Source organism: Ranitomeya imitator, chromosome 10, assembly GCF_032444005.1.
Source record: "Ranitomeya imitator isolate aRanImi1 chromosome 10, aRanImi1.pri, whole genome shotgun sequence".
NCBI classification, from domain to species: domain Eukaryota; kingdom Metazoa; phylum Chordata; class Amphibia; order Anura; family Dendrobatidae; genus Ranitomeya; species Ranitomeya imitator.
In genome coordinates, this window is record NC_091291.1 from 88,979,886 (window position 1) to 89,006,688 (window position 26,803).

Here is a 26,803-nt window from a genome sequence, read left to right on the forward strand (position 1 = left end):
CATTTTGGGGTAGATACTGGAAACCATAATTCTGGCGTTTTGATTTTCTTTTTTGTTACACTGTTTGTCAGCCATCAAGTGTTGGGAAAGATGCGGGCTCAGGGGCAGAGACAAGCAGAGGTAGGAACACGGTGGATGATGTAAATTAACGTCATCACATCAGTCATGAAGGGATTAAACTGTATGCTTAAGGCTGAAAAGAAAAATGGAAATTTTGGAACTGCTGTTTTTTGGTAGCTGCTTTTCTCAACAACAAAAACAAACAAAAAAAGCAATAAAAACGCAACCAAAACATCATATGTATATCAAAATAGTATCAATAAAAACTACAGCAAAAAACAAGGTCTAACATAGGTCCATTGACAGAATAGTAAAGAGATTATGGTCTCTGAAAACTGGAATGCAAATCAAACTTTTTTTTTTTTTTACAATGCTCTGAATTTTTTAAGCATGAATAAAACTTCCTTCTCACCCCCCTAATGGGGGTGATCTTTTTTTGTCCTTCTCAAGTCCTCTACTAGAGGCCTGGGAGTTTGAGGGCTCTGCGCAAGATCTTAGTTGTTCCCAGCATTGCACTTTTCTGGACAGAAAGTTCAGATGTTGCTCCTGGGATCTGTTGTAGCCATTTTCCCAACTTAGGGGTCACTGCTCCAAGTGCTCCTATCACCTCTGCAATCACTGTTGCCTTCACCTTCCACATCTTCTCTAGTTATCCTTTGAAGCCCTGATATTTCTTCAGATTCTCATATTCCTTCTTTCTGATGTTGAGGTCACTTGGCACTGTCATATCTATTATCATTGCTGTCTTGGGTGAAATAAGTATTGAACATATCACCATTTTTCTAAGTAAATATATTTCTGTAGGTAAAAGTGTTATTGACATGAAATTTTCACCAGTTGTTTGTATCAACAAATCCAATCCACACAGGCAAAGACATCAAACCATAGATATCTATAAATTACAGTATATACTCGAGTATAAGCTGACCCGAGTATAAGCTGAGATCCCTAATTTTGCCACAAAAAACTGGGAAAACTTAATGACTCGAGTATAAGCCTATGGTGGGAAATGCAGCAGCTACTGGTAAATTTCAAAAATAAAAATAGATACCAATAAATGTAAAATTAATTCAGACATCAGTAGGTTAAGTGTTTTTGAATATCCATATTGAATCAGGAGCCCCATATAATGCTCCATACAGTTCATGATGGCCCCATAAGATGCTCCATACAAAAATATGCCCCATATAATGCTGCATAAAAGGTTAATGATGGCATCATAAGATGCTCCATAATAAAATATGCCCCATATAATGCTCCATGTTGTGAATTCTGTGGCAGAGCTCCCTCCTGTGGTCACAAGTGGTACTTCGGCTGATTCTCTCTGTGAGCTTCTGTTGGTGGAGGGAAGTGGTACTGCGGCTTCTGAGTTTCCTCCCTCAGGTGATCTGGTGAGGTCGTTAGGTGCTTCTCTACTTAACTCCACCTAATGCTTTGATCCTGGCTTCCTGTCAATGTTCCAGTGTTGGACTTGCTTTTCCCTGGATCATTCCTGTGGCCTGCTTCTCTGCAAAGTTACCTTTTCTATCCTCGCTCTGTTAAGAAAGTCGGGCCTCACTTTGCTGAATCTATTTCATCTCTACGTTTGTCTTTTCATCTTAACTCACAGTCATTATATGTGGGGGGCTGCCTTTTCCTTTGGGGTATTTCTCTGAGGCAAGGTAGGCTTATTTTCTATCTTCAGGCTAGTCAGTTTCTCAGGCTGTGCCGAGTTGCATAGGCAGAGTTAGGCGCAATCCACGGCTGCCTCTAGTGTTATTTGGAGAGGATTAGGGATTGCGGTCTGCAGAGTTCCCACGTCTCAGAGCTCGTTCTATGATTTTGGGTTATTGTCAGATCACTGTATGTGCTCTGACCGCTATGTCCATTGTGGTACTGAATTGCCTTTCATAACAGTACAGGAAGCCAAAAGTACTAATGATTCTCAATAGAGGGAAAAAAGAAGTTCTGAGACCATTTTTTTTTCTTTGCACTGTGTTTTGCCTTTTTTTTCCCCTAGACATTTGGGTGGTTCAGTACACAGGTGTAGCGATGGACATTGGAAGTCTGTCTTCATTTGTGGATCAGCTCTCGGCAAGAGTACAAAAGATTCAAGACACTATTGATCAGAAATCTATGTTGGAACCGAGAATTCCTGTTCCTGATTTGTTTCTTGGAGATAGAACTAAGTTTCTGAGTTTCAAAAATAATTGTAAATTATTTCTGGCCTTGAAACCTCGCTCCTCTGGTGATCCAGTTCAACAGGTTTTGATTGTTATTTCTTTTTTGCGCGGCGACCCTCAGGACTGGGCATTTTCTCTTGCGCCAGGAGATCCTGCATTGAGTAATATCGATGCGTTTTTCCTGGCGCTCGGATTGCTGTACGATGAACCTAATTCAGTGGATCAGGCAGAGAAAAATTTGCTGGCTCTTTGTCAGGGTCAGGATGAGATAGAGGTATATTGTCAGAAATTTAGAAAGTGGTCCGTGCTCACTCAATGGAATGAATCTGCGCTGGCAGCTATGTTCAGAAAGGGTCTCTCTGAAGCCCTTAAGGATGTCATGGTGGGATTTCCTATGCCTGCTGGTTTGAATGAGTCTATGTCTTTGGCCATTCAGATCGGTCGACGCTTGCGTGAGCGTAAATCTGTGCACCATTTGGCGGTATTACCTGAGCTTAAACCTGAGCCTATGCAGTGCGATAGGACTTTGACCAGAGTTGAACGGCAAGAACACAGACGTCTGAATGGGCTGTGTTTCTACTGTGGTGATTCCACTCATGCTATTTCTGATTGTCCTAAGCGCACTAAGCGGTTCGCTAGGTCTGCCACCATTGGTACGGTACAGTCAAAATTTCTTCTGTCCGTTACCTTGATCTGTTCTTTGTCATCGTATTCTGTCATGGCATTTGTGGATTCAGGCACTGCCCTGAATTTGATGGACTTGGAGTATGCTAAGCGTTGTGGGTTTCTCTTAGAGCCCTTGCAGTGTCCTATTCCATTGAGAGGAATTGATGCCACGCCTTTGGCCAAGAATAAGCCTCAATACTGGACCCAGCTGACCATGTGCATGGCTCCTGCACATCAGGAGGTTATTCGCTTTCTGGTGTTGCATAATCTGCATGATGTGGTCGTGTTGGGGTTGCCATGGCTACAAGCCCATAATCCAGTATTAGATTGGAAATCCATGTCGGTGTCCAGCTGGGGTTGTCAGGGGGTACATGGTGATGTTCCATTTCTGTCAATTTCGTCATCCACCCCTTCTGAGGTTCCAGAGTTCTTGTCTGATTACTGGGATGTATTTGATGAGCCCAAGTCCGATGCCCTACCTCCGCATAGGGATTGTGATTGTGCTATCAATTTGATTCCTGGTAGTAAATTCCCAAAAGGTCGACTGTTTAATTTATCCGTGCCTGAGCACGCCGCTATGCGCAGTTATGTGAAGGAATCCCTGGAGAAGGGGCATATTCGCCCGTCATCGTCACCATTAGGAGCAGGGTTCTTTTTTGTAGCCAAGAAGGATGGTTCGCTGAGACCTTGTATAGATTACCGCCTTCTTAATAAGATCACGGTTAAATTTCAGTACGCCTTGCCATTGTTATCTGATTTGTTTGCTCGGATTAAGGGGGCTAGTTGGTTCACCAAGATAGATCTTCGTGGTGCGTATAATCTGGTGCGAATCAGGCGAGGAAATGAATGGAAAACTGCATTTAATACGCCCGAGGGTCATTTTGAGTATCTAGTGATGCCATTCGGACTTGCCAATGCTCCATCAGTGTTTCAGTCCTTTATGCATGACATCTTCCGAGAGTACCTGGATAAATTCCTGATTGTGTACTTGGATGATATTTTGATCTTCTCGGATGATTGGGAGTCTCATGTGAAGCAGGTCAGAACAGTTTTTCAGGTCCTGCGTGCTAATTCTTTGTTTGTGAAGGGATCAAAGTGTCTCTTTGGTGTGCAGAAGGTTTCATTTTTGGGGTTCATCTTTTCCCCTTCTACTATCGAGATGGATCCTGTTAAGGTCCAAGCCATCCATGATTGGACTCAGCCGACATCTCTGAAAAGTCTGCAAAAGTTCCTGGGCTTTGCTAATTTTTATCGTCGCTTCATCTGCAATTTTTCTAGTATTGCCAAACCATTGACCGATTTGACCAAGAAGGGTGCTGATTTGGTCAATTGGTCTTCTGCTGCTGTGGAAGCTTTTCAGGAGTTGAAGCGTCGTTTTTCTTCTGCCCCTGTGTTGTGTCAACCAGATGTTTCTCTTCCGTTCCAGGTCGAGGTTGATGCTTCTGAGATTGGAGCAGGGGCTGTTTTGTCGCAGAGAGGTTCTGATTGCTCAGTGATGAAACCATGCGCTTTTTTTTCCAGGAAGTTTTCGCCTGCTGAGCGAAATTATGATGTGGGCAACCGAGAGTTGCTGGCCATGAAGTGGGCATTCGAGGAGTGGCGTCATTGGCTTGAAGGAGCTAAGCATCGCGTGGTGGTATTGACTGATCATGAGAACTTGACTTATCTTGTGTCTGCTAAGCGGTTGAATCCTAGACAGGCTCGTTGGTCGCTGTTTTTTGCCCGTTTTGACTTTGTGATTTCGTACCTTCCGGGCTCTAAAAATGTGAAGGCGGATGCTCTGTCTAGGAGTTTTGTGCCCGACTCTCCGGGTTTGTCTGAGCCGGCGGGTATCCTCAAGGAAGGAGTAATTGTGTCTGCCATCTCCCCTGATTTGCGGCGGGTGCAGCAAAAATTTCAGGCTAATAAACCTGATCGTTGTCCAGCGGAGAGACTGTTTGTCCCTGATAGGTGGACCAATAAAGTTATCTCTGAGGTTCATTGTTCGGTGTTGGCTGGTCATCCTGGAATCTTTGGTACCAGAGAGTTAGTGGCTAGATCCTTTTGGTGGCCGTCTCTGTCGCGGGATGTGCGTGCTTTTGTGCAGTCCTGTGGGATTTGTGCTCGGGCTTAGCCCTGCTGTTCTCGTGCCAGTGGGTTGCTTTTGCCCTTGCCAGTCCCGAAGAGGCCTTGGACACATATCTCTATGGATTTTATTTCTGATCTTCCCGTTTCTCAAAAGATGTCAGTCATTTGGGTGGTCTGTGATCGCTTTTCTAAGATGGTCCATCTGGTACCCTTGTCTAAATTGCCTTCCTCCTCTGATTTGGTGCCATTGTTCTTCCAGCATGTGGTTCGTTTACATGGCATTCCAGAGAATATCGTTTCTGACAGAGGTTCCCAGTTTGTTTCAAGGTTTTGGCGAGCCTTTTGTGGTAGCATGGGCATTGACTTGTCTTTTTCCTCGGCTTTCCATCCTCAGACTAATGGCCAGACCGAACGAACCAATCAGACCTTGGAAACATATCTGAGATGCTTTGTTTCTGCCGATCAGGATGACTGGGTGTCCTTTTCGCCTTTGGCTGAGTTCGCCCTTAATAATCGGGCCAGCTCGGCTACCTTGGTTTCGCTATTTTTCTGCAATTCTGGGTTCCATCCTCGTTTCTCTTCAGGACAGGTTGAGTCTTCGGACTGTCCTGGTGTGGATACTGTGGTGGACAGGTTGCAGCAGATTTGGACTCATGTAGTGGACAATTTGACCTTGTCCCAGGAGAAGGCTCAACGTTTCGCTAATCGCAGACGCCGTGTGGGTCCCCGACTTCGTGTTGGGGATCTGGTTTGGTTATCTTCTCGTCATATTCCTATGAAGGTTTCCTCTCCTAAGTTTAAACCTCGTTTCATTGGTCCATATAGGATTTCTGAGGTTCTTAATCCTGTGTCTTTTCGTCTGACCCTTCCAGATTCTTTTTCCATACATAACGTATTCCATAGGTCATTGTTGCGGAGATACGTGGTACCTATGGTTCCATCTGTTGATCCTCCTGCCCCGGTTTTGGTGGAGGGGGAATTGGAGTATATTGTGGAGAAGATTTTGGATTCTCGTGTTTCTAGACGGAAACTCCAGTATCTGGTTAAATGGAAGGGTTATGCTCAGGAAGATAATTCCTGGGTTTTTGCCTCTGATGTCCATGCTCCCGATCTTGTTCGTGCCTTTCATGTGGCTCATCCTGGTCGGCCGGGGGGCTCTGGTGAGGGTTCGGTGACCCCTCCTCAAGGGGGGGGGTACTGTTGTGAATTCTGTGGTAGAGCTCCCTCCTGTGGTCACAAGTGGTACTTCGGCTGATTCTCTCTGTGAGCTTCTGTTGGTGGAGGGAAGTGGTACTGCGGCTTCTGAGTTTCCTCCCTCAGGTGATCTGGTGAGGTCGTTAGGTACTTCTCTACTTAACTCCACCTAATGCTTTGATCCTGGCTTCCTGTCAATGTTCCAGTGTTGGACTTGCTTTTCCCTGGATCATTCCTGTGGCCTGCTGCTCTGCATAGCTAAGTTCTTCTTTGCTATTTGTTTGCTATTTTTTCTGTCCAGCTTGTCTAATTTGTTGCTGGAAGCTCTGGGACGCAAAGGGTGTACCTCCGTGCCGTTAGTTCGGTACGGAGGGTCTTTTTGCCCCCTTTGCGTGGTTTTCTTTAGGGTTTTGTGTAGACCGCAAAGTTACCTTTTCTATCCTCGCTCTGTTAAGAAAGTCGGGCCTCACTTTGCTGAATCTATTTCATCTCTACGTTTGTCTTTTCATCTTAACTCACAGTCATTATATGTGGGGGGCTGCCTTTTCCTTTGGGGTATTTCTCTGAGGCAAGGTAGGCTTATTTTCTATCTTCAGGCTAGTTAGTTTCTCAGGCTGTGCCGAGTTGCATAGGCAGAGTTAGGCGCAATCCACGGCTGCCTCTAGTGTTGTTTGGAGAGGATTAGGGATTGCGGTCTGCAGAGTTCCCACGTCTCAGAGCTCGTTCTATGATTTTGGGTTATTGTCAGATCACTGTATGTGCTCTGACCGCTATGTCCATTGTGGTACTGAATTGCCTTTCATAACAGCTCCATAAAGGTTGATGGCCCCATAAGATGCTCCATGCCCCTCATGCTGCAGCTGCTGCGATTAAATAAAAAATTGATATACTCACCTCTCGTCGCTGGGGGGAGAGGTGCCAGTGTCCTGAGCAGGCGGGGACACCGGCGTGCTATGGGGATCAGGTGCCAGAGTCGCCGCTGGCTCAGGCCCCCGGCACTTGCGATATTCACCTGTCCCCATTCCACCGCCGTGCGCCGCTGTGTCTTCTGGGTCTTTGCAGTGACTGTTCACTATTTCAAAAAAACAGGGAGACAAAAGTGCAATAGGGTCTTATCTGTTGTGAATTCTGTTGTCGGGCTCCCTCCTGTGGTCATGAATGGTACTTCGGCTGGTTCTGTCCATGGACTTCCTCTGGTGGCTGTGGGTGTTTCTGAGTTTCCTTCCACAGGTGACGAGGCTAAGTCGTTAGTGGGCTGCTCTATATAACTCCACTTAGATCTTTGCCCCATGCCAGCTGTCAATGTTCCAGTATTGGTCTTGTTCACTCCTGGATCGTTCTTGTGACCTGTCTTCCCAGCAGAAGCTAAGTTCCTGCTTGTTTTTCTCTGTTTGCTGTTTTTCTGTCCAGCTTGCTATTTTGATTTTTGTCTTGCTTGCTGGAAGCTCTGGGACGCAGAGGGAGCGCCTCCGCACCGTGAGTCAGTGCGGAGGGTCTTTTTGCGCCCTCTGCGTGGTCTTTTTGTAGTTTTTTGTGCTGACCGCAAAGTTGCCTTTCCTATCCTCAGTCTGTTCAGTAAGTCGGGCCTCACTTTGCTCAATCTATTTCATCTCTGTGTTTGTAATTTTCATCTTTACTCACAGTCATTATATGTGGGGGGCTGCCTTTTCCTTTGGGGAATTTCTCTGAGGCAAGGTAGGCTTTATTTTTCTATCTTCAGGGCTAGCTAGTTTCTTAGGCTGTGTCGAGTTGCATAGGGAGCGTTAGGAGCAATCCACGGCTATTTCTAGTGTGTGTGATAGGATTAGGGATTGCGGTCAGCAGAGTTCCCACGTCTCAGAGCTCGTCCTATATTATTAGTAACTATCAGGTCATTCCGTGTGCTCTTAACCACCAGGTCCATTATTGTCCTAACCACCAGGTCATAACACTTATCCACGTTACAAAGGAGAGAATATATCATGAAGTTTGCTCACCTGGTTAGGATGAGATAAAGGCATAAAAGTTGGCGGCTGCTGCAGATCCACAGGTTATCCACGACCAAAAGAAACCATGCATTCAAAGGGAATTTGTAGTTATACTCCACGCTGCCTCAAGGATAAATTCAGGAAAAGTATCAAGGATTCACAGTGGTTTATTCTACGTGTTTCGGGGGTCTCATACCCCCTTCATCAGGTATTTCCTGATGAAGGGGGCATGAGACCCCCGAAACGCGTAGAATAAACCACTGTGAATCCTTGATACTTTTCCTGAATTTATCCTTGTGGCAGCGCGGAGTATAACTTCAAATTCCCTTTGAATACACAGTGACTGTTCAGGCAGAGGGTGCACACTAAACACGTCATCGCGCCCTCTGACCTGAACGTCACAGCCAGAGGACGCGGAAAACAGAGCCTGGCGGTGGATTGGGGACAGGTGAATATCGCATGGTACACCCTCCCCCATCATACTCACCCCATCCTGGTGCGGTCTCTGCTTCTCAGATGCTCTCTGGCACCTGCAGTTCTTCCTGTGTTCAGCTGTCACATGGAACGGAAGTACACACGGCACTCAAGGCTCCTTGGAGGTGCACAAGTCAGGTTTCCAGCCCGTCAGTAAATAGCAATAAATCACTTGGCACTCAAAAGTGCCAAGTGATTTATTGCAGCTGTCACATGGTACCACTCATTAAAGTAATGAATAAGCGCTCCACGCCTAAGAGAGTGGAGTCGCGTCCATATTCATTACTTTAATGAGCTACCGTTACCGCTGAGCACAGAAGAGCTGGCGCCAGAGACCATCTGAGAAGCAGGGACGTGCAGAGACCGCGTCAGGAGGGGGTGAGTATGATGTGACAGCCACCACTCCAGCCACTCCCCCTCCCCTGCCGACCACCTGGGACAATGACTTGAGTATAAGCCGAGAAGGGCACTTTCAGCCTAAAAAAAGGGCTGAAAATCTCAGCTTATACTTGAGTATATACGGTAAGTTATAAGTATTATACGTAATATATTATATTATATGTAATAGTGAAAAATGACACAGGGAAAAAGTATTGAACTTGCTTACTAAAATCTATTTAATAATTCATACAAAAACCTTTGTTGGTGATGACAGCTGCAAGATGCCTCCTATATCGAGAAACTAGTCGCATGCATTGCTCAGGTGTGATCTGGCCCATTCTTCCACTCAAACACTCTTCAGATCCAAAAGGTTCAGTGGGCTCCTTCTATGAACTTTGAGCTTTAGTTCCTTCCATAAATTTTCTATTGGATTCAGGTCCGGTGATTGGCTGGGCCATTTTAGCAGCTTTATTTTCTTTCTCTAAAACCAATTGAGAATTTTGTTGTGTGTTTGGGATCATTGCATTTCTGAAATGTCCACCCTTGTTTCATCTTAATCATCCTGGTAGACAGCAGGAGATTATGTATCAACAATGTCTAAGTACATTTATACATTCATCCTTCCTTCAATTATATGAAGTTTGCCAGTGCCATATACTGAAAAAAAGCCCCACACCATGATGTTCCCACTTCCAAACGTCACTGTTAGTATGGTGTTTTTGGGGTGATATGCAGTGCCTTTTGGTCTCCAAACAGGGTGTGTAATGGCATCCAAAGAAATCAATTTTAGTCTTGTCTGGCCAGACTATATTTTCCCAGTATTTCACAGCTTTGTCTAAATGTTTTTGAGCAAACTTTAAACTTGCTTGAACATGCTTTTTGTTAAGCCATGTAGTCTTGCATGGTGAGCGGGCATACAGGCCATGGAGGTTCAGTGCATTACGCATAGATTTCTTTTAAACAATTGTACCTGCTAATTCCAGGTATTTCTGTAGCTCTCTACAGGTGGTCCTGGCTCTTGGACAACTCATGTGATAATTTTTTTCACTGCTCTGTCTGAAATCTTGCGGTGAGCACCTGGTAGTGGCTGGTTTATAGTGAAATTATGTTCTTTCCATTTCTGGATTATGGCCCCACTGAAACTTGCAGTTGTTTAGAAATTCTTCTGTAACTAATGCCATCAATATGTTTTGCAACAATAAGGTTTCAAAGTTCTTGAGACATCTCACTGGTTTTACCATCCTTTTCATATGCCATCAATTGAACCAGCTGATATTATTTTTTACTAAATGGCAGCATTGCTTTCTAATTAGTGAGAGATTTTTAGCTATGACTTTCCATGGCTTTTTACACCTCTCTTTCTTCATGGTTGGTTTGCAATGTGTTTTAATAAACAAATAAATGTGCAGTTTTATCCACTTACCTGTTCATCACTGGAGGATTTCTTTTATACTTTGATTGCTGTGCCTGGACCTGGGCGGCTCTGTGAGACGTCTAAACCACAAACAATTCCACGGTTTATCTGATGAGTTGATATATACATTTTTATTGCCATAAGAGCAGAATTGCATTTTCTGTTTCATCATTTCAGCTCAAACAGCTAAGTTGACAGAAAAAATAAAAATGTATGGCTCTTAAAAGATTGAGGAAAAAATGAAAGTGCAAAAAATGGAAGACTGCTTGGTCAAGAAGGGTGTTTAATTATTTTTTTCAGAAATCAGTAGTGATAGCAAAGATAAGACTATATCTTATTTGAGAGAAAATTTCTCTTTCCCCATATCAGTCACTTTTTGTTTTCTGCACTGATCATTTACTCTCTAAAATTGCTTTAAACTGTTTTACAAATCTGGCTGCCGTGAGAGATCAAATTGTTCTTGCTGTCTACAAACCTTTATGGGGAGTGGTTGGGGAAAGGAGTTGGCTGAAGAAAAGGCAGAACGAAAAAGAAAAATATTGCTTAAAGGGAGTCTGTCAGTGCAGCACCCCAGGTTACTAGTTGCTGCAGTGATGTTGCTTTTCCTTCGGGGAAGGTGATGTCATGCTCAGAGGCAAAGGAGTTCTCTTCACCAAGTAAGGCACACACATGCAAAACATTCTGAATCCAGGCCAGGAGGGGGAGCTCAATAACCGGATTCAGGGGAGCTTCCCTGTATAAAGATCCTGACCTGGAGGAGGAGTTAGACAGTTGTTCAGAGACAGTTGGTCCAGGGAGACCAAGCAGAGCAAATGTCTAGGAGAGACGTAGAGCAGACAGAGAGGCCTGGCAGCCACGAGGGAGCTGCAGCCTCTGGAAGGAGGAAGAACCTGAAGGGTTGTTGTATGTGAAGTAGCCGGAAGGGAAGGAGCACAGGAGAGGAGCAGAGCTCAGAAGGGAACTGTGGCAGGGCACCCTCAGAGCTGAAGCGCAGTAGCCGTGAAGCGGGAGCCCTAGGCTTTTGTGGGACACTAGGACATAAAGCAGAACCGGAGGGCACGACACTACACGTTACCTGCCCGTACCACGCCTGAGACGCAGCAGCACCTGAGGAGCCTGGGGCATGTTGGAGTCACTGTAAAAAGGCTCAAGTTGCCCGTCGTGCAGGTACCTGTCCCAGGACAGGGGGAGAAACTGGAGGACCCTGTAACAAGCTACGGCAGCAGGTACCTCACCTTGAAAGGCGCTAGTTGGAAAGGCCCTCGGACCTCTACTGGTACAGGAGAACTCTCACTTTCCTCTGAGCCGGCCGGACAACCATCCTCCGTACCTGGACCCTGGTAATCCTCTATTTATTCACTGGCCTTACCATCTACGCCACACACCATAGGACCCCTGGGAACCCTGCTTCACCTGGGGGAAGTGTAACATCTGGGCTGCCGCAACATCCCCCAGGGGACCCCTCTAATGCAGCGTCGGTCCCCTATTGACTGAACTCCACAGGTGGCGTCATGACAAACTTTGAACATTTAACCCCCTTTGACATTGATGCCCAGGGCCATGGACTGGGTCGCAGCCACCGTGACATCATCAGCTTCCCCAGGGACTCCTAAATCACCCTCATGTCTTCATTCAACATCTACTATACTTTCATACTAGTCCCACTAATATTATTACATCCTTGTGGCTTGAGTGTCATGATTTGCAAGGTGTATGCACCCGAGCTCCAACACTGTACATTCCCAGGGAGGCAGCGGTGATGTAGGACACAGCCAGCTACAAATCTTGTGTCAACGCTGCTTCCCTGGACATGTACAGTGTGTCAATGAAGCTGTGGTATAAGCACCCGGCATCACTGCACATTGTTAGGCAGGCAGACATTTGCAAATCAAATTATGAAAACGATTTTTATGGTGATAGACAAAGCAACAAGCCACCAAAAGGGCTTGTTCAAAACTATATTAGGGGTTGAATAAATACATTTAACCCCTAAATTGTGGGGGCCCTGGGGAAGCTGACAGGTTCCCCTTAGGCTTGAGATACAGAAGGTAAAATTGTTGAAAGTACAAATACAACACCCCTAAATAGTGTTGTCTCTTGTCTTATATCTTTGTAGCTGAAATCTTCATTGATAAAAATGGAGAAATAAAATGCAAGAGTAGGTGTCTAGAGTCTACTCCATTGCATCGGTCAAAGAACTTATTTCAAACATCATTGAAGTAGCACTTGTCTGAGTGCTCTACTGTGGTAAAATCTATAAATGCCCATTGCTGCAACTAACATGGTAAAAGAGCAAATGCATTTTTTATGACCTGTAAGTTTTTTTCTTTTTTTACTTAGGTTTAGGAATGGAAAACATTGGCGGCATCTTTGTTGTGTTAATCTGTGGTCTAATAGTAGCTATTTTCATGGCAGTACTTGAGTTCCTGTGGACCATACGCAATTCTGAAGAACCTGAGGTAAAATACAACATCTTAATTCACATTATGCCTAAATGTTATGTACATTAACTAAACAGAAAATCTACCCATGCTCCTGATATCTACCCATGCTCTAGACATCTACTCATGCTCAAGGCATCTACCCATGCTCCCAACATCTACCCATGCTCCCGACAGCTATCCGTGCTCCAGACATCTACCCATGCTCCAGACATCTACCCATGCTCCAGACATCTACCCATGCTCCAGACATCTACCCATGTTCCAGACATCTAATCATGCTCCAGACATCTACCCATGCTCCAGACATCTACCCATGTTCCAGACATCTACCCATGTTCCAGACATCTAATCATGCTCCAGACATCTACCCATGCTCCCGACATCTACCCATGCTCCCGACATCTACCCATGCTCCCGACATCTACCCATGCTCCCGACATCTACCCATGCTCCCGACATCTACCCATGCTCCCGACAGCTATCCGTGCTCCAGACATCTACCCATGCTCCAGACATCTACCCATGCTCCAGACATCTACCCATGCTCCAGACATCTACCCATGTTCCAGACATCTAATCATGCTCCAGACATCTACCCATGCTCCAGACATCTACCCATGTTCCAGACATCTAATCATGCTCCCGACATCTACCCATGCTCCCGACATCTACCCATGCTCCCGACATCTACCCATGCTCCAGACATCTACCCATGTTCCAGACATCTAATCATGCTCCAGACATCTACCCATTCTCCAGACATCTACCCATGTTCCAGACATCTAATCATGCTCCAGACATCTACCCATGCTCCCGACATCTACCCATGCTCCCGACATCTACCCATGCTCCCGACATCTACCCATGTTCCAGACATCTAATCATGCTCCAGACATCTACCTATGCTCAGACTTGGACTGGCCCACAGGAGAACAGGAGAATCCCCATGATCCAGATGGTCAACAAAATACGTAATAGCCAAATATTGTTCATCAACTCAATAACGAATCTACCCACGCTCTGGATTACCTATGATGTATTAATATTACACCTAGATATTATATACATTAACTCGATAGGGAATTTACTAAAAATCTTGATTGCTAATTATCTATTAACTGCTTACCGCTGCAGAGATTCTTTATTTTTACGCTTTTATTTTTCTCCTCCCTTTTTCCAGGGCCTGCAATTTTTTTTTTATTTTTTATTGACATTGCCATATAACTGCTTGTTTTATATTGGACAAGTTGTAGTTTTTAGTGACATAATTAATTTTACCTATAAAAAAAAATAAGTACTAGGAAAACTATAATTTTTGAGGTATTGTTTTTTTAGAGCTCATTATGCACCTAAACTTACATGGCAATTCGATTTTCCAGGTCAGTATGTTTACAGTAATATCAAACATGCATAGGTTTTTTTACTACTCTTTTTTTTATAAAGTATTGAAAAAAATTCAGAAATTTGTAAAAAAAAAAAAATATATACAGTGGGGCAAAAAAGTATTTAGTCAGTCAGCAATAGTGCAAGTTCCACCAATTAAAAAGATGAGAGGCATCTGTAATTTACATCATAGGTAGACTTCAACTATGGGAGACAAACTGAGAAAAAAAAATCCAGAAAATCACATTGTCTGTTTTTTTAACAATTTATTTGCATATTATGGTGGAAAATAAGTATTTGGTCAGAAACAAACAATCAAGATTTCTGGCTCTCACAGACCTGTAACTTCTTCTTTAAGAGTCTCCTCTTTCCTCCACTCATTACCTGTAGTAATGGCACCTGTTTAAACTTGTTATCAGTATAAAAAGACACCTGTGCACACCCTCAAACAGTCTGACTCCAAACTCCACTATGGTGAAGACCAAAGAGCTGTCAAAGGACACCAGAAACAAAATTGTAGCCCTGCACCAGGCTGGGAAGACTGAATCTGCAATAGCCAACCAGCTTGGAGTGAAGAAGTCAACAGTGGGAGCAATAATTAGAAAATGGAAGACATACAAGACCACTGATAATCTCCCTCGATCTGGGGCTCCACGCAAAATCCCACCCCGTGGGGTCAGAATGATCACAAGAACGGTGAGCAAAAATCCCAGAACCACGCGGGGGGACCTAGTGAATGAACTGCAGAGAGCTGGGACCAATGTAACAAGGCCTACCATAAGTAACACACTATGCCACCATGGACTCAGATCCTGCAGTGCCAGACGTGTCCCACTGCTTAAGCCAGTACATGTCCGGGCCCGTCTGAAGTTTGCTAGAGAGCATTTGGATGATCCAGAGGAGTTTTGGGAGAATGTCCCATGGTCTGATGAAACCAAACTGGAACTGTTTGGTAGAAACACAACTTGTCGTGTTTGGAGGAAAAAGAATACTGAGTTGCATCCATCAAACACCATACCTACTGTAAAGCATGGTGGTGGAAACATCATGCTTTGGGGCTGTTTCTCTGCAAAGGGGCCAGGACGACTGATCCAGGTACATGAAAGAATGAATTGGGCCATGTATCGTGAGATTTTGAGTGCAAACCTCCTTCCATCAGCAAGGGCATTGAAGATGAAACGTGGCTGGGTCTTTCAACATGACAATGATCCAAAGCACACCGCCAGGGCAACAAAGGAGTGACTTCGTAAGAAGCATTTCAAGGTCCTGGAGTGGCCTAGCCAGTCTCCAGATCTCAACCCTATAGAAAACCTTTGGAGGGAGTTGAAAGTCCGTGTTGCCAAGCGAAAAGCCAAAAACATCACTGCTCTAGAGGAGATCTGCATAGAGGAATGGGCCAACATACCAACAACAGTGTGTGGCAACCTTGTGAAGACTTACAGAAAACGTTTGACCTCTGTCATTGCCAACAAAGGATATATTACAAAGTATTGAGATGAAATTTTGTTTCTGACCAAATACTTATTTTCCACCATAATATGCAAATAAATTGTTAAAAAAACAGACAATGTGATTTTCTGGATTTTTTTTTCTCAGTTTGTCTCCCATAGTTGAGGTCTACCTATGATGTAAATTACAGACGCCTCTCATCTTTTTAAGTGGTGGAACTTGCACTATTGCTGACTGACTAAATACTTTTTTGCCCCACTGTATATATATTGGTTTGGGTCATAACTTTTTAGTTTTTCTGCCTTTCACACGTATTGAGCTGATGTTATCATTGTTACTGTTTTGGAGTAAGTACATGTGACATTTTTATAGCTCTTTATTGAATTTTTGGGTGAATTGAGGTGACCAAAAACACCAATTCTGATATCGTCATTTTCCATTCTGTTTCAGCATTTACTGCATGAGATATTTTTATATTATTTTAGTTCTGTAAACTACACACCCAGCGACACCAAATTATTTTAATTCAGCAGATTACGCTCCCAGCAACACATTAAAATGTTTAGAAAATGAAAATAATTAGTTCCCTTAGTGGACTTGAACCAGAGAACTCTTGTTCACCTATGCAATACAATAGTATTGTGAAATAAAGAATCGTCTATGAAGCCCAGCCACAGGTTGTGCTCCAAGGGAGATGTCATATAGCAGACATGGGTGCCTTCAGAAAGCCCCTAGGTGCCATCGCAACTGATTGATACCATACTTGTGCGTTGATGGCCATCAGAAGTGAAGACTGTTCAGCTTAACAGCAGAATTTTTAGAGGCTAAATTGATTAAATCAGTGTTTCCTCCCATATCAGTTACTGATGCCGCCAACTAAGTAACACAACTGGTAACCATGCCACAAGGTGCGAGCTCAACTCCTGAGCCTGCTCCATAGGCCGGAGTCACACTAGAGAGAAATACGGACGAGTGCTATGCGAGAAAAAAATCGCATAGCACTCGGACCAATGTTAATCTATGGGGCAGGTCCCATCATCAGTTTTTTTCTCAGCCGTATTATATGTGCGAGGAAAATCGCAGCATGCTGCGATTTGCACCGTATATCGGCCGAGACTTGCCAATGAAAGTCTATGGGTACGAGAAACTCGCACACCACACGGACCATCAGTGTGACTTGCGAGAAATACACACCGGTGTCTTTTCGAAAAGCCGGCAATTCAGTGCAGTGTAATGTAAAATCACACAGGTTAAAGGGAACCTGTCACCTGAATTTGGCGGGACCAGTTTTGGGTCATATGGGCGGAGTTTTCGGGTGTTTGATTCACCCTTTCCTTACCTGCTGGCTGCATGCTGGCCGAAATATTGGATTGAAGTTCATTCTCTGTCCTCCATAGTACACGCCTGTGCAAGGTAAGATTACTTTGCGCAGGTGTGTACTACGGAGGACAGAGAATGAACTTCAATCCAATATTGCAGCCAGCATGCAGCCAGCAGGTAAGGAAAGGGTGAATCAAACACCCGAAAACTCCGCCCATATGACCCAAAACCAGTCCCTCCAAATTCAGGTGACAGGTTCCCTTTAAAATAGAATAGATAAAATAAATGTCTCCACATAGTATAGGTTGATATATATATGTGTCATTGACACACATATATATATATATATATATATATATATATATATATCTATGTATTTATATTTCATAGAGAGTTAGATAGCAGAATAGCCGATAATTCATTTGTCGGCTTTTGCTAAATCAATACAGAACCCGACAGGATATGAGACATGGTTTACATACAGTAAACCATTGCATATCCGTTAGATTTTTATATGTCCCTCACTAATAATGTTAGTAGTGTGTGTGTGTGTGTGTGTGTGTGTGTGTGTGTGTGTGTGTGTGTGTGTGTGTGTGTGTGTGTGTGTAAAATTTTGGTGCTGTAGGTCTTAAATTAAAGGATTAATTCATGGAAAAAACTGGCGTGGGCTCCCACTCAATTTTCTCTGCCAGAGAGGGAAAGCCAGTGACTGAGGGCAGATATTAATAGCCTAGAGAGGGACCATGGTTATTGCCCCCTCCCCCGGCTACAAAAATCTGCCCCAGCCACCCCAGAAAAGGCACATCTGTACCTCTCTTCCCATTGCCCTGTGGCGGTGGCATATGGGGTAATAAGGGGTTAATGACACCTTGCTATTTTAAGGTGCCATTAAGCCTGGTTAATAATGGAGAGGTGTAATACACACACACATTAATAATAAAGTATTTTAATGAAATAATGAAACACAAAGGTTTAACATCTTTATTGCACTCTTAGGGTACTTTCACACTAGCGTTTTTTGTAAATCCGTCACAATGCGTCGTTTTGCAGAAAAAACGCATCCTGCAAAAGTGCTTGCAGGATGCGTTTTTTCCCCATAGACTTCTATTGGCGACGCATTTGCGACGGATTTGCACACTTCGCATCTGTCTTGCGACGGATGCGTAGTGCTTTGGCGGTCCGTCGGGAAAAAAAACCCTACATGTAACGTTTTTTTCTCCCGACGGACCGCTTTTTCCGACCGCGCATGCGCGGCCGGAACTCCGCCCCCACCTCCCCGCACCTTACAATGGGGCAACGGATGCGCCGGAAAAATGCATCCGCTGCACCCATTGTACAATGCAGCAAACGCTAGCGTCAGAATCTCTCCCCGACGCATTGCGACGGGGAGATTCCGACGCTAGTGTGAAAGAAGCCTTAATCTAAGCGAAGCCCTTGTTCTTCTGTAAAAAAATGCAAAATAAAAAAGCAACAATATCCAATACCTGTCCGCCGTACATTCATATCCCACCATGTAAATCAATTCATCGCATCAGGCGGGGACTCTGTGCAGTCTCAGTGGCTTCAGCGGTAGTCAATGAGGCTGGCATACTCCCCACCTTACCCGCGGTGAACTGACAGCGTGGAAAAATGTCCAGAAACTTTCCCACACTAATGAGTTCATGTCCGGTCAGGCGGGGAGGCTACGCAGGCAGCTTTTCGTTCATTCTTTCATGGTTTACAGCCCCGCCGGCAGCATTAGCACCGCTCCGGGTTGTAAACTATTTAACCTCTTGAGATGGATTGCAGCGTGGGACTTAACTGTACAACGAACAGGTATGGGATACTGTTGCTTTTTTATTTTCCTTTTTTTTAACAGAAGAACGAGGGCTTCGCTTGGATTGAGAGTGCAATAAAGATGTTAAAACCTGTGTGTTTCATTATTTCATTAAAATACTTTATTCGTAATGTGTGTGTATTTTTAAACCTTTCATACAATTGGATTAATAATGGATAGGTGTTTTATTGACACCTCTCCATTATTAACCAGGCTTAATGTCACCTTACAATAGCAAGGTAACATTAACCCCTTATTACCCCATTTGCCACCGCCACAGGGCAATGGGAAAAGAGAGAGGCTAAGTGCCGGAATAGATGCGCCTTTTCTGGGGTGGCTGGGAGCAGTTTGTTTTAGCCAGGGGGGCCAATAACCATGGTCCCTCTCTAGGCTATTAATATCTGGTCTCGGACCGATTTTTAATTATTTATGTGTGACTCCCGCCATACACTGATAGTAGAGCAGCAGTCTCTAAGAGGCTAATTTTATAACTAGATATTGTGTACAATAGCTTGAAATATCTACTTATGCTCCCAATTGCCCAGTTGTCCATTACATGGTACTTATCTTGTTTTTTTTCCCTAGGTTTCTGTGTGCAAAGAAATGGTGACAGAATTAAGCAACATAATACTCTGCAAGGACAGTCTCCTACCGCGTCGTAGGCGTGGGGGTGTTATACGTTCTAGATCTACCATTCAAGATGATAGAAGAGGACGCAATACTAGTATTCTCAGCAATGGTAAACTATGTGGTGGAAGTGGGCCTGACCCACTGGCACAGAGACTGGCACAAGAAGCAGCTCTGGTAGCCAGAGAATGTACGCATATTCGAGTATGTCCGGAGTGCCGCCGCTTTCAAGGACTCAGAGTGCGAACCTCTGCCGGATCTCCAGCACAAAGTGAGGAGAGTTTATGGGAGAAGACAACAAACAGCAGTGAGCCAGAGTAGAACGTCACGAGCTCAGTCAAAGAGGATACAAAACATCTAGTGCGATTTTTTTAGTCATCATTTAATTATACAAATAAACTTTTTACAGCTAGAAGAAAATCCTGTTAGTGGATTATACACAGTACAAAAAATTAAAAAAAATCTCCCACAATGGATTTCTATGATCCGAGCTGCTGATGACATCACAAAGCTACAGATTTCTCGTACAAATTAGCAGAGGACTAAACCTAGTCACATAATATTGTTATTTTTGGATCTTGAGGGCCATTGTCTTCCTTTTCCCAAAGTCATAAACACCTAGAGGCTTTTATTTGGATACCCACAATGTCTGTAGTATTGAAACATTTGGTCTAAAATGATAACTCGGATCTGGTGAGAATAGGGTTGTTCTGTGTTCATGGGAACCGTTTTTGGTGTTTTAATTGGTGGAGAATGTTTTTACCATGGCTTCATGTGTGTCTTTGAAGGTTTGTGTTATACAAGTATTCATGTTTTGTAGAGAAAGTCAAGCCCTATATGAAGTGTACATCCTGGCCACGTGAAAAACTGGTGTCATGGGTTATAAATACTCATGACCATCATGTAAATATAGAGCTTCGTCATTGTGTCATGAGGATAAGAGCTAGATTTACGAAATGATCATTTGTGAAAGTAAATGAAAGAAGAAAAATTCCATCCTCACATGTGACATAGAGAACTGTTAAATATTCCATAGGATTAAGGGTACAGCACAACTCTAGAAACACCAAAAGGGTTAAACTCATAAAATAGTTATTATGTACCACTTTTCCTGAAAAAAAAAAAAATCATGAACATATGACTTTCCTAATGCTATGTTTGGTAAATCTACTCCTTATAACAGAAAAATCCACTCCAGAAGTCCATTAAAGCTGTGTATGAAAGAATTATAATGATATTTTTTGATGAAAAAATCTACAATTCTATGCAATTTCTGTAAAATAAAGAGAACAATTCTTAGTATGTTTGCATCTGTGTAATTAATTTGTCCACAGCGTCTTGGTACATATTGGATTTATTTTACGTAATGGAGAAAAAATATTTTTCCAAATTGAAATTTTGATGGATCTTTGTTGGTTTGCAACAAGAAAAGAGAGAAGAGACTACAACAATTCATAAAACAGGCATCAGAACAATGACAGGTATGAAAACAATGCAGTAACTCTGATCATCAGTGCCCTCATTTCCTCGCTCTCTCTCCTGTAGAGTGTAAGCTCTTATGGTCAGTGGGGTCCTCTCCCTCCTGTAGAGTGTAAGCTCTTATGGTCAGCGGGGTCTTCTCTCTCCTGTAGAGTGTAAGCTCTTATGGTCAGTGGGGTCCTCTCTCCTGTAGAGTGTAAGCTCTTATGGTCAGTGTGGTCCTTTCTCTCCTGTAGAGTGTAAGCTCTTATGGTCAGCGTGGTCCTCTCTCTCCTGTAGAGTGTTAGCTCTTATGGTCAGTGTGGTCCTCTCTCTCCTGTAGAGTGTAAGCTCTTATGGACAGTGGGGTCCTCTCTCTCCTGTAGAGTGTAAGCTCTTATGGTCAGCAGGGTCCTCTCTCCTGTAGAGTGTAAGCTCTTATGGTCAGCGGGGTCCTCTCTCCTGCAGAGTGTAAGCTCTTATGGTCAGCTGGGTCCTCTCTCTCCTGTAGAGTGTAAGCTCTTATGGTCAGTGGGGTCCTCTCTCTCCTGTAGAGTGTAAGCTCTTATGGTCAGCGAGGTCCTCTCTCTCCTGTAGAGTGTAAGCTCTTATGGTCAGCAGGGTCCTCTCCCTCCTGTAGAGTGTAAGCTCTTATGGTCAGCGTGGTCCTCTCTCTCCTGTAGAGTGTTAGCTCTTATGGTCAGTGTGGTCCTCTCTCTCCTGTAGAGTGTAAGCTCTTATGGACAGTGGGGTCCTCTCTCTCCTGTAGAGTGTAAGCTCTTATGGTCAGCGGGGTCCTCTCTCCTGCAGAGTGTAAGCTCTTATGGTCAGCGGGGTCCTCTCTCTCCTGTAGAGTGTAAGCTCTTATGGTCAGTGGGGTCCTCTCTCTCCTGTAGAGCGTAAGCTCTTATGGTCAGTGGGGTCCTCTCTCTCCTGTACAGTGTAAGCTCTTATGGTCAGTGGGGTCCTCTCTCTCCTGTACAGTGTAAGCTCTTATGGACAGTGGGGTCCTCTCTCTCCTGTAGAGTGTAAGCTCTTATGGACAGTGGGGTCCTCTCTCTCCTGTAGAGTGTAAGCTCTTATGATCAGTGGGGTCCTCTCTCTCCTGTAGAGTGTAAGCTCTTATGATCAGTGGGGTCCTCTCTCTCCTGTAGAGTGTAAGATCTTATGGTCAGCGGGGTCCTTTCTCTCCTGTAGAGTGTAAGCTCTTATGGTCAGCGGGGTCCTCTCTCTCCTGTAGAGTGTAAGCTCTTATGATCAGTGGGGTCCTCTCTCTCCTGTAGAGTGTAAGCTCTTATGATCAGTGGGGTCCTCTCTCTCCTGTAGAGTGTAAGATCTTATGGTCAGCGGGGTCCTCTCTCTCCTGTAGAGTGTAAGCTCTTATGATCAGTGTGGTCCTCTCTCTCCTGTAGAGTGTAAGCTCTTATGGTCAGTGTGGTCCTCTCTCTCCTGTACAGTGTAAGCTCTTATGGTCAGTGGGGTCCTCTCTCTCCTGTACAGTGTAAGCTCTTATGGACAGTGGGGTCCTCTCTCTCCTGTAGAGTGTAAGCTCTTATGATCAGTGGGGTCTTCTCTCTCCTGTAGAGTGTAAGATCTTATGGTCAGCGGGGTCCTTTCTCTCCTGTAGAGTGTAAGCTCTTATGATCAGTGGGGTCTTCTCTCTCCTGTAGAGTGTAAGCTCTTATGGTCAGCGGGGTCCTTTCTCTCCTGTAGAGTGTAAGCTCTTATGGTCAGCGGGGTCCTCTCTCTCCTGTAGAGTGTAAGCTCTTATGGTCAGTGTGGTCCTCTCTCTCCTGTAGAGTGTAAGCTCTTATGGTCAGTGTGGTCCTCTCTCTCCTGTACAGTGTAAGCTCTTATGGTCAGTGGGGTCCTCTCTCTCCTGTAGAGTGTAAGATCTTATGGTCAGCGGGGTCCTCTCTCTCCTGTAGAGTGTAAGCTATTATGGTCAGTGTGGTCCTCTCTCTCCTGTAGAGTGTAAGCTCTTATGGTCAGTGTGGTCCTCTCTCTCCTGTAGAGTGTAAGCTCTTATGGTCAGTGTGGTCCTCTCTCTCCTGTAGAGTGTAAGATCTTATGGTCAGTGTGGTCCTCTTTCTCCTGTAGAGTGTAAGCTCTTATGGTCAGTGTGGTCATCTCTCTCCTGTAGAGTGTAAGCTCTTATGGTCAGTGTGGTCCTCTCTCTCCTGTACAGTGTAAGCTCTTATGGTCAGTGGGGTCCTCTCTCTCCTGTAGACTGTAAGCTCTTATGGTCAGTGGGGTCCTCTCTCTCCTGTACAGTGTAAGCTCTTATGGTCAGCGGGGTCCTCTCTCTTCTGTAGAGTGTAAGCTCTTATGGTCAGTGGGGTCCTCTCTTTCCTGTACAGTGTAAGCTCTTATGGTCAGTGGGGTCCTCTCTCTCCTGTAGAGTGTAAGCTCTTATGGTCAGTGTGGTCCTCTCTCTCCTGTAGAGTGTAACCTCTTATGGTCAGTGGGATTCTCTCTCTCCTGTAGAGTGTAAGCTCTTATGGTCAGCAGGGTCTTCTCTCTCCTGTAGAGTGTAAGCTCTTATGATCAGTGGGGTCTTTTCTCTCCTGTAGAGTGTAAGATCTTATGGTCAGCGGGGTCCTTTCTCCCCTGTAGAGTGTAAGCTCTTATGGTCAGCAGGGTCCTCTCTCTCTCCTGTAGAGTGTAAGCTATTATGGTCAGCGGGGTCCTTTCTCTCCTGTAGAGTGTAAGCTCTTATGGTCAGCAGGGTCCTCTCTCTCTCCTGTAGAGTGTAAGCTCTTATGGTCAGCGGGGTCTTCTCTCTCCTGTAGAGTGTAAGCTCTTATGGTCAGCGGGGTCCCCTCTCCTATAGAGTGTAAGGTCTTATGGTCAGTGTGATCCTCTCTCTCCTGTAGAGTGTAAGATCTTATGGTCAGCGGGGTCCTCTCTCTCCTGTAGAGTGTAAGCTCTTATGATCAGTGTGGTCCTCTCTCTCCTGTAGAGTGTAAGCTCTTATGGTCAGTGTGGTCCTCTCTCTCCTGTACAGTGTAAGCTCTTATGGTCAGTGGGGTCCTCTCTCTCCTGTACAGTGTAAGCTCTTATGGACAGTGGGGTCCTCTCTCTCCTGTAGAGTGTAAGCTCTTATGATCAGTGGGGTCTTCTCTCTCCTGTAGAGTGTAAGATCTTATGGTCAGCGGGGTCCTTTCTCTCCTGTAGAGTGTAAGCTCTTATGATCAGTGGGGTCTTCTCTCTCCTGTAGAGTGTAAGCTCTTATGGTCAGCGGGGTCCTTTCTCTCCTGTAGAGTGTAAGCTCTTATGGTCAGCGGGGTCCTCTCTCTCCTGTAGAGTGTAAGCTCTTATGGTCAGTGTGGTCCTCTCTCTCCTGTAGAGTGTAAGCTCTTATGGTCAGTGTGGTCCTCTCTCTCCTGTACAGTGTAAGCTCTTATGGTCAGTGGGGTCCTCTCTCTCCTGTAGAGTGTAAGATCTTATGGTCAGCGGGGTCCTCTCTCTCCTGTAGAGTGTAAGCTATTATGGTCAGTGTGGTCCTCTCTCTCCTGTAGAGTGTAAGCTCTTATGGTCAGTGTGGTCCTCTCTCTCCTGTACAGTGTAAGCTCTTATGGTCAGTGGGGTCCTCTCTCTCCTGTAGAGTGTAAGATCTTATGGTCAGTGTGGTCCTCTTTCTCCTGTAGAGTGTAAGCTCTTATGGTCAGTGTGGTCATCTCTCTCCTGTAGAGTGTAAGCTCTTATGGTCAGTGTGGTCCTCTCTCTCCTGTACAGTGTAAGCTCTTATGGTCAGTGGGGTCCTCTCTCTCCTGTAGACTGTAAGCTCTTATGGTCAGTGGGGTCCTCTCTCTCCTGTACAGTGTAAGCTCTTATGGTCAGCGGGGTCCTCTCTCTTCTGTAGAGTGTAAGCTCTTATGGTCAGTGGGGTCCTCTCTTTCCTGTACAGTGTAAGCTCTTATGGTCAGTGGGGTCCTCTCTCTCCTGTAGAGTGTAAGCTCTTATGGTCAGTGTGGTCCTCTCTCTCCTGTAGAGTGTAACCTCTTATGGTCAGTGGGATTCTCTCTGTCCTGTAGAGTGTAAGCTCTTATGGTCAGCAGGGTCTTCTCTCTCCTGTAGAGTGTAAGCTCTTATGATCAGTGGGGTCTTCTCTCTCCTGTAGAGTGTAAGATCTTATGGTCAGCGGGGTCCTTTCTCTCCTGTAGAGTGTAAGCTCTTATGGTCAGCAGGGTCCTCTCTCTCTCCTGTAGAGTGTAAGCTATTATGGTCAGCGGGGTCCTTTCTCTCCTGTAGAGTGTAAGCTCTTATGGTCAGCAGGGTCCTCTCTCTCTCCTGTAGAGTGTAAGCTCTTATGGTCAGCGGGGTCTTCTCTCTCCTGTAGAGTGTAAGCTCTTATGGTCAGCGGGGTCCCCTCTCCTGTAGAGTGTAAGGTCTTATGGTCAGTGTGATCCTCTCTCTCCTGTAGAGTGTAAGCTCTTATGGTCAGTGGGGTCCTCTCTCCTGTAGAGTGTAAGCTCTTATGGTCAGTTTGGTCCTCTCTCTTCTGTAGAGTGTAAGCTCTTATGGTCAGTGTGGTCCTCTCTCTCCTGTAGAGTGTAAGCTCTTATGGTCAGTGTGGTCCTCTCTCTCCTGTAGAGTGTAAGCTCTTATGGTCAGTGTGGTCCTCTCTCTCCTGTAGAGTGTAAGCTCTTATGGTCAGTGGGGTCCTCTTTCTCCTGTAGAGTGTAAGCCCTTATGGTCAGCGGGGTCCTTTCTTTCCTGTAGAGTGTAAGCTCTTATGGTCAGCGGGGTCCTTTCTCTCCTGTAGAGTGTAAGCTCTTATGGTCAGCGGGGTCCTCTCTCTCTCCTGTAGAGTGTAAGCTCTTATGGTCAGTGTGGTCCTATCTCTCCTGTAGAGTGTAAGCTCTTATGGTCAGTGTGGTCCTCTCACTCCTGTAGATTGTAAGCTCTTATAGTAAGTGTGGTCCTCTCTCTCCTGTAGATTGTAAGCTCTTACTGTCAGAGTGGTCCTCTCTCTCCTGTAGAGTGTAAGCTCTTATGGTCAGTGGGGTCCTCTCTCTCCTGTAGAGTGTAAACTCTTATGGTCAGCGGGGTCCTCTCTCTCTTGTAGAGTGTAAGCTCTTATGGTCAGCCGGGTCCTCTCTCTCCTGTAGAGTGTAAGCTCTTATGATCAGCAGGGTCTTCTCTCTCCTGTAGAGTGTAAGCTCTTATGGTCAGCGGGGTCCTCTCTCTCCTGTAGAGTGTAAGCTCTTATGGTCAGTGGGATCCGCTCTCTCCTGTATAGTGTAAGCTCTTATGGTCAGCGGGGTCCTCTCTCTCCTGTAGAGTGTAAGCTCTTATGGTCAGCAGGGTCCTCTCCTGTAGAGTGTAAGCTCTTATGATCAGCGGCGTCCTCTCTCCTGTAGAGTGTAAGCTCTTATGGTCAGCAGGGTCTTCTCTCTCCTGTAGAGTGTAAGCTCTTATGGTCAGTGGGGTCTTCTCTCTCCTGTAGAGTGTAAGCTCTTATGGTAGGCAGGGTCCTCTCTCTCCTGTAGAGTGTAAGCTCTTATGGTCAGTGGGGTCCTCTCTCTCCTGTAGAGTGTAAGCTCTTATGGTCAGCAGGGTCCTCTCTCTCCTGTAGAGTGTAAGCTCTTATGGTCAGTGTGTTCCTCTCTCTCCTGTAGAGTGTAGACTCTTATGGTCAGCGGGGTCTTCTCTCTCCTGTAGAGTGTAAGCTCTTATGGTCAGCGGGGTCTTCTCTCTCCTGTAGAGTGTAAGCTCTAATGGTCAGCGGGGTCTTCTCTCTCCTGTAGAGTGTAAGCTCTTATGGTCAGCGGGGTCCTCTCTCTCCTGTAGAGTGTAAGCTCTTATGGTCAGTGGGGTCCTCTCTCTCCTGTAGAGTGTAAGCTCTTATGGTCAGTGGGGTCCTCTCTCTTCTGTAGAGTGTAAGCTCTTATGGTCAGCAGGGTCCTCTCTCTCCT

The 26,803-nt window shown here is 45.1% G+C and overlaps 1 protein-coding gene across 2 annotated transcripts in view; it reads left to right on the plus strand.

Moving 5' to 3' along the window:
- The window catches only part of GRIK4 (glutamate ionotropic receptor kainate type subunit 4), a 583,539-nt gene extending 562,813 nt beyond the window's left edge, over positions 1-20,726 (plus strand). For both annotated transcript variants that reach the window (XM_069742917.1, XM_069742916.1), the window contains 2 exons: positions 12,726-12,844; positions 19,383-20,726. In XM_069742917.1, coding sequence (XP_069599018.1) covers positions 12,726-12,844; positions 19,383-19,745 — 482 coding nt within the window. In that variant the 3' untranslated portion in view covers positions 19,746-20,726. The remainder of the gene's footprint in view (positions 1-12,725; positions 12,845-19,382) is intronic.
- Positions 20,727-26,803: the final 6,077 nt, after the last annotated feature.